This window comes from Castor canadensis, chromosome 13 (assembly GCF_047511655.1).
Source record: "Castor canadensis chromosome 13, mCasCan1.hap1v2, whole genome shotgun sequence".
Taxonomy (NCBI): domain Eukaryota; kingdom Metazoa; phylum Chordata; class Mammalia; order Rodentia; family Castoridae; genus Castor; species Castor canadensis.
This window is the reverse complement of record NC_133398.1, coordinates 14,643,357-14,656,291: the sequence shown is the minus strand read 5'-3', so window position 1 is coordinate 14,656,291 and position 12,935 is coordinate 14,643,357. Positions and strand designations below refer to the sequence as shown.

Below are 12,935 nucleotides of genomic sequence, written 5' to 3'. Positions count from 1 at the left end.
TTTTTATTGATGTAATAGATATAAAAGATCTTGATCCTGATTTATCTTAGTGTTCTTAAATTATAAAGGTTTTCTTAGAATTAGTCTTATTTTCTCTAACCATATATTTTTACAGACACAAGTTTTTCAATCACAAATGAGAATAGGTGCTCTTCAGATGGTGATGCAGTCATACATTTTATAAAGCACTTTTTTTTATTTATATGTGCATACAATGTTTGGGTCATTTCTGCCCCCACCCCCTCCCTTCCCCCTCACCCTGCCCCCTCCCTCTTCCCCCCACCCCCTCAATACCCGACAGAAACTATTTTGCCCCTATCTCTAACTTTGTTGTAGAGAGAGTACAAGCAATAATAGGAAGGACCAAGGGTTTTTGCTAGTTGAGATAAGGATAGCTATACAGGGAGTTGACTCACATTGATTTCCTGTGCGTGTGTGTTACCTTCTAGGTTAATTCTTCTTGATCTAACCTTTTCTCTAGTTCCTGGTCCCCTTCTCCTATTGGCCTCAGTTGCTTTTAAGGTATCTGTTTTAGTTTCTCTGCGTTGAGGGCAACAAATGCTAGCCAATTTTTTAGGTGTCTTACCTATACTCATATCTCCCTTGTGTGCTCTCGCTTTTATCTTGTGATCAAAGTCCAATCACCTTGTTGTGTTTGCCATTGAGCTAATGTCCACATATGAGGGAGAACATACGATGTTTAGTCTTTTGGGCCAGGCTAACCTCACTCAGAATGATGTTCTCCAATTCCATCCATTTACCAGCAAATGATAACATTTCATTCTTCTTCATGGCTGCATAAAATTCCATTGTGTATAAATAGCACATTTTCTTGATCCATTCGTCAGTAGTGGGACATCTTGGCTGCTTCCATAACTTGGCGTTTGTGAATAGTAAAGCACTCTTAATATTAACATTCTCTGTTAATCCTTACTTCAAACCTATGAAAGATCTAGTATCTCTTTCTTTACCAAAAACCACCCAAACCCATAGAGATTAAGTAACTTGCCTGCATCTACACAGCTAAAATGTACACAGCAGTATGAGGACTACAACTGATTAACTACTTTATCAGACACTTTGCTAGGAAGTGTATCAAGCCTTCAAGAATTTATAGTTCCAAGGAATGAGGCAGGTTAATTACGACAAAAAGGGAAACCACTAGTGTCACTAAACCTCCTTCCCTGTGTTCAGAGTTGTCATTTTAACATTAGGATATTTTACATTGAAAAGCTGGGTCAAAAGTTTGAAAACCCTGCCAACAATGCTCTCAAAAGGACAATAGTCAGACATTGGCTTACTGCTTGTCTTTCTTTGTAGCTCCTTAAAGTGTATGCTCAATTGCTTTGACCTAAGTGTGTTATGCCATGTGCTTTAGGAGAAGATGACTGTGTGATTATCTCTGGGAAAGGCTGTCCAGAGCCTGGAAGGAGGAATGAGTTCATTAGGGAGAGAAGTAGGGAACAAGAGTGTTTTAAGCCAGGGAGAATTAGAAGGAAGGTTCTGGGAGGAAGAGTGGGGTCAGAGAGCCATTTGTGCTTCACTTTGTTTTTGTTGGTGACTTGGGCCTCTTCAGAGAAGAGTTTTGTGTGTGTTTAGTGTTTGTGTGCTATGGTTTCTGAAAGTTTTATAGTGTAAGGAAGGTTTGTCTTTTATCTGTACGTCTCTTGGGATTTCATGATTTTCTGTTTGAATGGAAAAAGAAAATAGCATTTATTTTTACAAGTGTTAGGGGTCTGAGAAGGTGCTTAGGTTGTAAGATTCAAAGGAGAGGGTGCTCAGTGAAAATCTCTTTCCCAGCTGCCTGCACTGTCTTGTGGCTAGCCTCCTGCGGAGAGGCGGGGCTGGGTAGTGAGCCTGCAAATGGAGATGGGGGAGAGGGCAGTTAAGGCCCTTAGTGCCCGCCCACCAGCCAGCACCCAGCAGAGGCTGTAATTTACTGCCACTGCCTGGTGCTAAATTACCAGCGACGCCATGGACAGACTGGGATCATGGTGCCCTCTGTCAGGCTTCCCTCGGCCTTCTGTCCTTATATGCCTCCTGGTGAGTGCTCCAGTCTACAGTGCTGCCAACCCTCCTCACCCTTACACCCACCTGGGAATGAGGGAGAGGAATGAAAGGAAGAAAGCATATTTCCCTACACTGCTTTTGGGATTTTGAGCTGGGGGCAAGCAGGTAGGAGGTAAAGTGCTACTTTGTCCTGAGGATTGTGAGATGGTTTTTGGTTACCAGCACCCCTTTACTTCTGCCTTCTAGGGAAGGTGACTGGGCTGTGTTCCATTCTAGAGTCGGGGAGGGGAAGGGATATTTGCTGCTGAATTCTCAGCTAAACTGCTCATGGTAAGTTCTTTCCCCCTTCATAATGCAGTTACCATCTCATTTTTCTGTAATTTTCCTGGGGCATTTTCTCATCTCTGGTGTCAAGTGTTAATGTTGGAAGTGAGAACAGAATTAATTGCAGTGGTGGTAGGGAGGGTTCTAGCCCAGCCCTGCTACTCACTTTTGGCATGATTGATCCCCTTGTTTGGCCACTGTGTCCTCATCCATGAAAATTGGTACTTAACTTTTGGGAATGTAAATCTCTTTGAGTTGTTTTGAAAGTTCTGGATTGGCACCCCAAGAAAATGTATAGATAAACTCAATGTTGCATTAGATTTCATGGTATTTTAGTTTTTCTTAAAACTAGGTGGATTATAAGTTTAATGCCCTGGTTTAGGTGAGATCCTTTCTGCTTTGTCACAGACTTGTGAAGTCAACTGCAACCTTTTAAAGGTAATGTACATACTCTAGGACAAAAAAGGGAAAAAGTCCTGAGGAAAGAGGAAGTAACTGAAAGGATACATAACATTTATATTTGCATTTTATAAGACTATAAAATTAAGTATATAGTAAAAGACAAATATGAAGAGGTGTAAAGGACATAAATATAAAGTCTTTATAATGTAAAGACATTTCTTTAAAATTTATGGTAAATATTTTCCCGTATAATAAATGTTTTGTTAGGAAGTGTGTTTATTTCCATTGGTTTTTACATTCATATAATTTCAGTTCCTAAAATTTTGTCATTCACTATTGGGTCCAAACTGACCATTCCTGATTCTGATAATTTGTTGATGTATTCTGGAAACATTTCTCAAGCACATACTCCTTCTGGGGTGGTAAAGTGGGAATACAGAAATGAAAGAGAATGAAAATTTCCTGTCCAGGACCAGGTATGGTGGCACACATATAGGCATCTCTTAGCAGTGTGTTTAGCAAGAACTGGGTCATACTGGATGGAACACTTTGTGGTGTTCCAGCACAACAAAAGGAACACTCATCACAGGGTGGCTGGCCCACAAAGAGGAAGGAAGGTGCTAAAATAGAGGTAGGAGGATCATGGTCTGAGGCTTTCCTAGGGTAAAAGGCAGGAGACCCTACCTGAAAAATAGAGTAAAAATGACTCAGGTGGTAGAGTGCTTGCTTAGCAAATGTGAGGTCCTGAGTTTAAACCTCTACCACAAATAAAAAAATTATCTCTGATGGGAGAGGCATATAGAAACAACTCTGTTTCAATGTGATCAGTGGTACAACAGCAGGTTCAGCAGCAGCCCTTGTCTCTACCCACTAGATAACAATAGCATCTCTTCCCCAGTCATGATGGACAACATTATCCCCAAACATTGCCAAATGTTCCTGGGAAAGGGGTGGCAAAAGTGCCCTGAGTTGAGAAGCACTGGATTAAGTCTAACTGAAAAGGCCCCATTGTACTGATTCCTAGTCATGCTGAATGCAATGCGCAGAACCTAGACTGGAAGGCAGGAGTCTTGGAGGCACTCAGTTTCTGTATGGTCTGCATTGATTATTACCTCACTGTCTTAGGTAGTACCTGAGGGCACGTTTACATCAGTGTTTTGACTATGAGCTCGTAAGACTTTTAATACATTGTAGGTGAGTTTACATTTAATTCTATTAGCTCTGTGTCCCACTGATACCTGCTGGCTGAAATGCCCCCAGATCTTCCCCCTGGGAATAGCTTATCTGGCTCAAGACAGGCTTATAAGGCTGCTTCTCTTCCTTCCAGTCACCTTAGCACCTTCGTTTCTCTTTGTGGGCCAACTACCCTGTGATGAATGCTCCTTTTGTTTAGAGTTGTTCTGGAAACCTCAGTAGACACCATACAGTGTTCCACCCAGTTTGACCCATTCCTTGCCCTTTAAATGCGTTGCTAGCAGTGAATGACCTTCAACCCTACTTACTTCCCAAGGCTGTTTAGTGTTAGCAGCAGCATTTCACTTGGCTCACTGCTGATTCACTAGTCTGTAAGAACTTACTGAGAACCTGCTGTGTGCCAGGAGCTGTGCTGGGGTATAGTGATGAATAAAGCACAGCCCTCCCATCATGGAGTTGGTGGTGTCAAGTTGCTCTTCCTGTCTTGTCAGAGCACCTGGCAACTCTGAGGTAGGCAATGCAAGTGCCATAGTCTCCAGTTTCTAGATGAGGTTTATAGAAAGGTAGGAAGTAAGTTGTCAGAGGCCACTGGCAACTTAGCAGTACTGACACTAGGATTTCAATCCTACCCTCTAGTGTATTTTATTTATTTATTTTTCCTATAGTCTGATTGAATTGTTGTTAATGAAACAACAGTCAAAGCTTCCTTGAAAAGCCCAGTAGTTTTTTTCTTGTATGGTCACTGGTTTAGTTCAGGAGACTAGTGTGGTGTGTTGAATTGAAGGTCCTGGTAGAGGTAGTAGGAGAAGATGAGAACCCAACTCATACAGGCCTATAGTTAAACTGAAGTTAAAGACATAAAAATGCTGTCAAGAAGTAGGAGCCAGGACCTAGACAATAATGTAAAATAATGGGGAGGTCAGAGTTCATTTGAGCAAAGCATGATCCCTGGGCTGGGAGGAGGAGAAACAGCTCCTGTTCACCTGCCTGAGTCACAGCCTTACTCCTTACAAGTTGCCTGTCCTTGTCAGTGGCTCCACTAGATCCCTCAAGCAGAGAACCCTAGAATGGAAGGGTTACCCAGTTTTTTCTTTTCCTCTCATTTTAAGTATTTGTCATTTAAATAAGAAAAAAACATATCTTGAATGTCTTTTCCTTTCATATGGTCACTATTACCTTAGCTCAGGATCTTTTTAGGGGGGCAGGGTGGGTATTGGTAGTTGAACTCAGGGTCTTGTGCTTGCTGGGCAAGTCCTCTACCACTTGAGCCATGCCCCAGGCCTTTGTGCTTTAGTTAATTTTTCAACTAGGGTCTTGTACTTTTGCCTAGGGCCCATGCCAGACTGTTACTCTTCCTATCTCCAGCTCCTTAGTAGCTGGGATTATAGGTATATACCACTATACCCAGCTTGTTTTGGGGTATAGGGTCTCACTTACTTTTGCTGAGGCTAAACTCAAAGCATTATCCTCCTATCTCTACCTCTCAAATTGATGGGATTAAGGTGTATGCCACCATGCCTGTCCTATCTCTGGATCTTAATCTTTTTCCTGGATCATTGAAATGACTGTCTTAAGTAGGCTGCTTTCTAGACACTCCCCAGGCTCCTTACTCTTGTTACTCTACTCTGCTTGGCCATATTGTTACTGTCTTACTTAGAAACCTTTGGGCTGGGTGTGGTGCATGTCTGTATCAGCACTCCAGAGGCTGAGACAAAAGGATCATGAGTTCAAGGTCAGCCTGGTAAGTTCCCATCCAGCCTGAGCTACATAGCAAGACCCTGTCCTAAAACAAAAAAAATCCAAAAAGAACCTCCAAAATCACCCATGAGTACAAACCCCCCACTCTTTGGCCTGACACTTTTCTTCATAATTCTCATCAGCCTCATTTCCTCCTGATCTCCACCAAGCCCATGCAGACTGGGTATTTCATACCTCTTGAGTTTGCACATATTCTCATCTGCTTAGATGTACCCCACTCTCTTTGTAATCCTGCTTATTATTTCAGATCCAATTCAGGTGGCATCTTCTCCAAAAGCTTATTCGTGTTTCCCCAGTAGAGATTTCCTCTTGATCCTCCTAGCCCCATGGTCTCAGTAGCACAGGTTGTATTGTTTTTAGAACCCTGCCTTTTGCACTAAACTTTACACATCACCTGGTAGTATACAGATGAATACAGATGAAATTAAATTACTCACTAAAACATCAGTAGAGGTAAGAATTTATCATCCAGAATAATCTCCTTGGGGTGTTAGCTGTTGAATGGCTGCCTGTTAGAATTGTCTGCAATAGTAGTTTTTTACAAATAAAACACTTGAAGTCATCCAGATTTGAGCAAATCCTGGCTTCATCAATTAAAACTGCGAGCAAGTTGGTTTTCCCTCCTTCCCCTCCGGAGCCTCCATTTTTTTTTCTCATCTACAGAGGAACAAAAACTATTTGAATACTACAACTCAATGTAGATATTGGAAATTATTTTGTGGATAGAGGATGGGGATGAAAAAATTATCTCAGCATGGTTCCAGTCTGCTTGAGCTGGGAGTTACTGATCTGTGCTTTTCTTTTCTACCATGTAGATCCTGACGGCTTCTTTTCTGACATACCCCATGCTCAGGACCCTTAGCCTACGTCTCCACTCAGCCATCACTGGCAGCTACTTCTCTGGTGCTCACTCCATCGTCTTTGTCAACTGTCCCAATGAGCAAGTTGCCAGAGACATTGCCAGGTATAGTGCAGCGGCTGAGGTGCTGCCCCTGAAGGCTCAGGGAGCTACCAGGGTGCTCCAGAGGGGCAACTTTGGGGCCCTTTTCTTGCTTCTGACAGCCCTGTCCCTACATTGATGAACTCCACAACTATCTGCTTGGGATGGTACAAGGAGCACAGCTGAATGATCCCCTGACTGAGAATGTTGAACATTGCATGGGAGTGGAAAGGGGGATATGAGACCACAGAGACAGGCGGCTATAGGAGAGCAGTGGAGCCCTGCAGGTCAACAATTTAAGACTCCTCATTGCTGGCCAAGCCCTCTTTCTTCATGGAGGCATTCTCTGCTCAATTCCAGATGAGCTCATTGGGATAAATGAGGAGGCCATTCCAAATCTTGGGCCGTTTTCTAGAAGCAGCTATGGTATGCTAGACAGGGTTTCCATGTTGGCTGTGCCACTTAACTATGTGTGTGACCTTGGGAAAGTTGCTTCCTGGTTTTTTGTTGTTGTTTGTTTTTTTGGTTTTTTTTGTGTGTGTGTGTGTGATATTGGGGATGAAGTCCAGTAGCTTTAGCATGCTGTGCAAGCATTCAACTGTTGAGTCACATCCATTTATCCATTTCCCTTCTTTAAGCACTGGTTTTATGAAGTATAAAATGGCAGTATACCACCTATCTCACAGGATTGGGTGATAAGAGATATGTAATGTATACCTCAGCAAGTGAAATGTAGTAAATGCCCAATAAATGTTTGTTGGTTCTGAATTTCCTCCTTTCTGTTTCTGTAAACATAGCTTTGACACAGGTTAATGAGGATAGAAGTTAATGGGTCTGGCTCCTTGCTCTTTTATTCTTGCTTTAGAACTCAGCATTCTTGAAGTTGGTGGTAGACTAAGATTAGTACAGGGTTACAATCACAGATGCCTACAGGCGAGTGACTTGAATAGAGTGGGCTGGGTTGTAACAGTGAAGGGTGGCAGTGGAAGGCAAACCTCTGTGCTTCCCAGGTGTTAGGAGGGCAAGCAAGGGGAACTGTGTTGACTTGAGAAGAATATTTCACGCCTAGGGGGAACAGCTGCTGCTCAGCTCTAGCTTGGCTAGATGTGACCCGAGGGACTTCAGGACCAATGTGGTGAGATTCATTTCATCATGCAGAGCTAGGTAATCTGTATTTTTTTGAGTGTGAAACATCCTGATATTAAATATTGGTAATAAAGTTGAAATTTTTTTTAAATGCCACGAGGGCAAAGCTGTGTATCTGGTCTGTGAGCCACTATTCTGTTGATCTCTGCAGTCTCTGGGACCCTAGCAATCTGTGCTTCTCTCTTCTACTTCCTAGGGCTAGAGCTCCCCATGGGTGACTCATTGCTGGTGTTTTAAGTATTGCTATAGCTGCTTTAAAATGGAATTTAGTCAACCCACCATCCCTGCCCTCTCACTTTCTAAGGCCATCAGGGCTTTTTGTATAATAAACTTCCATATTGTATAATTTTTTTTAGCCTACCGGTTGCTATAATCAGTGGTGAGTTTACATTAAGAAAAGATTGGAAAGGGCCTGTGAGGCAAGAGGATTTGTTTTTCTAAATGTATAACTTTTGCTTTGTTTTTCTAGATTTGTAACTCTTGCTTTGTGTTTGTGTGCCTTCTGGAGAACCAAAATGTAATTTCACATCAAGCAAGACTGGTAACAGTTACTTGAACAAGTTTATGCCGTATATATCTTCTTATAGTTGGGAATTTTCTAAGGGAGTGATCAGATGGTGATAATATCACATTAATATGGAGCTTTAAATAGAGTACTCTTCAGCCTGGGAGTCAAGGAAAGACAAAAGAGGTCCATTCTCTTCTTGGCAACAACTAAGGGAAGGAAGGGTCAGTGAGCAAGGCTGAGATAAGGTTTGTTTGGCTGGTCTAAGCACTTCAGAGAACAGTGACAGGCACCCTTTGCTTTCTGAGCTCTCAGAATTTTGCCAGGGCTGCCTGACTAAGTGCTGAAGTGTGAGGTTGGGCACACTTCTTTCTTGCACTGATGACTTGTGCTCCTGTTTCTGCAATACTCGTACTAGTTCACCACGGCTATGCTTAGGAACCAGACTCTGAAACCATAAGCTGATTGGAACTTGAAAGACTTGTTTGACCAGAGATTTCAACCTGGGGGATGTCAGAAAAATTGTAGAGGCTTTCAAAGGAGATGATTGTGTTCTTGAGGCTGTAGTGGAAAACTTTTTTAAAAATCCAAAGTGAAAAGATGTTATAGTTGCCAAATACAGGCTATGATGCTTTCTTTTTGCTTTTGCTTGGAGTTGTATCAGCTCTGTGTGGTCATGTAAGTATCTGCAGGTCAGTTGCACTGAGGGTCAGCCAGATGCATCTTAGAGTTAAAGGGAAAGATAGCATAATGAAAGGAGTTTTTAGTAGTAAGAAAGGTTGGAAATCATTAACTATACAATTCATCCCTTATACAGAAGGAAAGTCAGGTTAAAAAGGGAAAATATAAGTGCTCAGATACCTATTTCTGGAAGAAAAGTGAGGACTTGCTTAAGTTCACATAGCCATTCTATTGCAGGGCTGGGAATGGAATCCAGCTCTTGTTTAGGTCCAGTTATTTCCCATACCCCAAGCAGACTAAGCCTGTCCTTAAAACTGCCTTCCTGAAGGTGCTTCCCAGCTATAGGGACTCACACAGCTCACCCAGAAGAGGACTCAGAAATAGTTGTCTTCAGAGGTTCTGTGTGCTTATGGAATGTGCTGGTTTGAAGAGGAATGTGATGAGTTGATGATGCCTCAGTCTTTTTTCTGTTTCTATAACTGAATTTCACAAGGTAGGTCATTTATTTATAAACTGTGAGTCTTGTTTAACCTTGGTTCTGGAGGCTTGGAAGTCCCAGAGCCTGCTGCTGGTATCTTCCTACATCATAACATGGCAAAGGACATTACATGGTGATACAGAGCAAGCTTGATCTCTCTTCCTTTTCTTATAAAGCCACCAATACTATCATGGGGTCTCTACCCTCATAACTTCACATAATTCTGATCATCTAAAAAGCCCCACCCTCAAATCCATTAACATGATTTATGGGATTAGGTTTCCAGCCTATGAATTTTGGGGGCACATTCAAACCATTGTGGTCTGCTTCTGGCCCCCAACATTCATGTCCTTCTTACATGTAAAATACAATCCCTCTGTCTTAATAGCCCCAAAGTTTTAACTCAAAAGTCCAAAGTCCAGTGTCTCAACTGAATCAGATATACATGCCTACAGCAGATTTACTCCAGTTAGGAGCCTGTGAAATCAAACAAGTTACCTACTTCCAGAGTATAATGGTGAAACATGCATAGGACAGACATTCTCGTCCCCAAAGGGAGAAATAGGGAAGAAGAAAGTAGTAACTACTCCCCATGTAAGTCCAAAACCCAACGAGACATTAAATCTGAAGGCTCTAGAATAATCTTCCTTTATTCCCTGTCCTCCTCTCTAGATATATTGGGGCAGGGGTTATGCCTTCAAGGACTTACGGGGCTCAGCTTAGCCTCAGCTCACTCTGCTTGGTGTTGAATGCTGATTGCTCTATAGTTCTGATTCTTGGTGGCAGTCAGTCCCTTTGGCTCTACTAGGCATCACCCTACTGAGGTCTCTGCAGCAGCTCTGACCCCACAGTTCCACTTTACTAATTACTTCCCAAGTGCCCACTTCCAGTTGCCATTATCATAAACCTTTCAGGATTCTGGAATGCACCCAAACTGTAGCAGGGGAGGGATACCCTAAATGATTGTCTACTGAGACTCATATTTCCAGGGTAATTCACAGGAACCTTTGTCCCCATCCTTGGGACCTGCCCCAGTGACTGCCATCATCTTCTTTGCTTTAGGGCCATATTGAACAAGAAGCTGGCTGCCTCTGTGAACATCCTGCCCAAATCATCTTCACTGTGAGTTTTTGCCCTAGCCAATAGGAGAAAGTTGGGAGTGTTAGGGTTAGGTCCTGGCTGGTGGAAAAAGCACTGAACTAATGAGAAATGGCAAAGAATAATTCAGACACTAATCAACAGACCACAGTTGATTTGTAGTCAGAGGATCAGTCAATCTGTGTCACTCAGGATAAGCAAAAATATGCTGTGTATAGAAAAAGGAGGGAAAAGTAATATTCCCTCAATTGCTCACATCATCTGTAGCAACTGCTCCCAAATTTCGCTGTTATTTTGATCCTTCAGCTCTACCCTAGATCTTTTCAATTAGTCTCCTGAGGGCTCTGAAACTTTAGAACGTTGTACAGGGACTGGGTACATAACTCAGTGATAGAATGCTTGACTAGCATGTGCAAGGCCCTGGGTTCAATCCCCAGCACTAAAAAAAAAAAAAATGTGTACATGTGTTTTGTTAATTCAGTTAGTCTGAGACCCAGTGTTTGATAACTGGAATAGAATATCAGCCTGGCATTCCCTTCAAGTGGTCCATCCTCATTCATAATTGATCCAGTTACCAAAATGCAGGGCCACGGGCCAGTTCATCTTAGGTTTGCCCTACATCAATATAGATCTCCTCAGGCTAAATTTTTCCCTTTCTCAGCCAGGCGTGGTAGTACATACTTGTAAGCTACTCAGGAGGCAGAGCTCACAGTTAGAGGCCTGCCTAGGCAAAGATAGCAAGCCCCTGTCTCAAAAACAAATATAAACAAAAGGACTGGGGACGTGGCTCAAATGGTAGAGTGCTTGCCTAGCATGTGCAAGGCCCTGCTTTAGATCTCCAGTACCACAGACACACAAAAGAATTCTCCTTTGCTCATGATGCTGTTCTTATATTAGCTTCTGAACATTATCACTGACTCTATGTATGTGTGTGTGGTACTGGGATTTGAATTCAGGGCCTGGTGCTTGCTAGACAGGCACTCTACCACTTGAGCCACTCCTCCAGCCCTAGTACTGGGGTTTGACTCAAGGTGTCTCTCTTGTTAAGCAGGTGCTGTACCACTTCAGCCACATACCCAGCTCTTTTTTGCTTTAGTTATTTTTTGAATAGGATCTCATGTTTTTGCCTGAGCTAGCCTGGACCTCTATTCTATTTATGCCTCCTGCATAGGTTCGGATGACAGGTGCACACTACTGTACTCATTATTGGATGAGATAGGGTCTCATTTTTTGCCCAGGCTGGCTTGGAGTAGCAATACTCCCGATCTCTGTCTCCAAGTAGCTAAGACTACAGGTGTGAATGAACACACCCAGTTCATCACTGACTTTATTTTTAACTTCTAAAAGTTTCCACATCTTGGGGTTGAGGATGTAGCCCAGTGGTTGTTTGCCTAGTATGTACAATGCCCTGGGTTTGATCCCTAGTACCACAAAAATAAATAAATAAATAAAAGTTTCTACATCTTGTAAGACTCATTTCTCTCCTGAAGCCTTTTTTAAGTTTATTCATTCTTGGGCATTCAGCTTTGAGAGTCAGTAATTGAAGAAGTGTGAGTCCAAGTGGGGAGGGGCTGGAAGCCAGGAGTATAGGATGGGAACTAAAATAGCTGGAGATGCCCAGCTTGGAGGACAGAAGACTTAGGAGTTTCTGTAGGGCTGTTCTGGGGGGTGGTTCTTCATGTAGCCAGTTGGGAAAAACAATTACATGACAGATGTTGGCACACCACAAGGAAAACCATCTCTACAACCATAGTTCAGTGGTAGAGCAATGGCCTATTATGTGCAAGGCCCTGGGTTTGATTGCCAGCACTGGAAAAAAAAAACAAAACAACTCACTCATAGGAAAACTTTGAGTTAACCTTACTGGCTGGAGAATTAGTGAGGATCCCTTGGAAAAGGTCAGTGATTGAGTTGGGCCTTGAGGAAGAGAGGGACTTGATTGATCAACAGGAGCAGGAAAAACTTTCTAAGTGGGGAGGATACAGCAGCATTGGGGGAGGGGAGATTGAGGCAAGCACAATATTATGTATGGGATTGTGATGAAATTACTAGCTAACATTTAATGACTCTGCAATGCAGGTAGGTATGTTAAGTAACTGCTTATGTACCTTGTCTTATTTAGTCCTTAGCAATTCAATCATATAGGTATGTTTTTATCCCCTTTTGTAGGGATAAAGTTAGATGGGCTTTTTCAAGAGCTGGTGAACTTCCCACCTGTGAGAGTGTTCTGGCAGATGCTAGATACTTGTGTTAAAATGGTTGGACTATACAACCTGTGGGGCTTTGTCCACTCTAGACTTCTTTGTCTGGGCTTGGAAAGATTTTAAAGTTTCCTCCTTAGTAAGTCATCTACTTGGGCTAGGTTTGACATTTCACTAGGCTCCTCTTTAGAGTATTGT

General features: G+C 42.5%; 1 protein-coding gene across 7 annotated transcripts in view; it reads left to right on the top strand.

The window, feature by feature from the left end:
- LOC109692159 (protein CutA homolog) overlaps positions 1 to 12,935 on the top strand; it is a 23,054-nt gene that overhangs the window by 2,738 nt on the left and 7,381 nt on the right. For 3 of the 7 annotated variants that reach the window (XM_074051138.1, XM_074051135.1, XM_020172615.2), the window contains exons 2-3: positions 6,504 to 6,652; positions 10,501 to 10,560. In XM_074051138.1, coding sequence (XP_073907239.1) covers positions 6,534 to 6,652; positions 10,501 to 10,560 — 179 coding nt within the window. In that variant the 5' untranslated portion in view covers positions 6,504 to 6,533. Of the gene's footprint in view, positions 1 to 356; positions 2,044 to 2,256; positions 2,341 to 6,503; positions 6,653 to 10,500; positions 10,561 to 12,935 lie in introns of those variants that run through there. The other 4 variants (XM_074051137.1, XM_074051136.1, XM_020172612.2 and 1 more) reach the window with 4 other exon arrangements.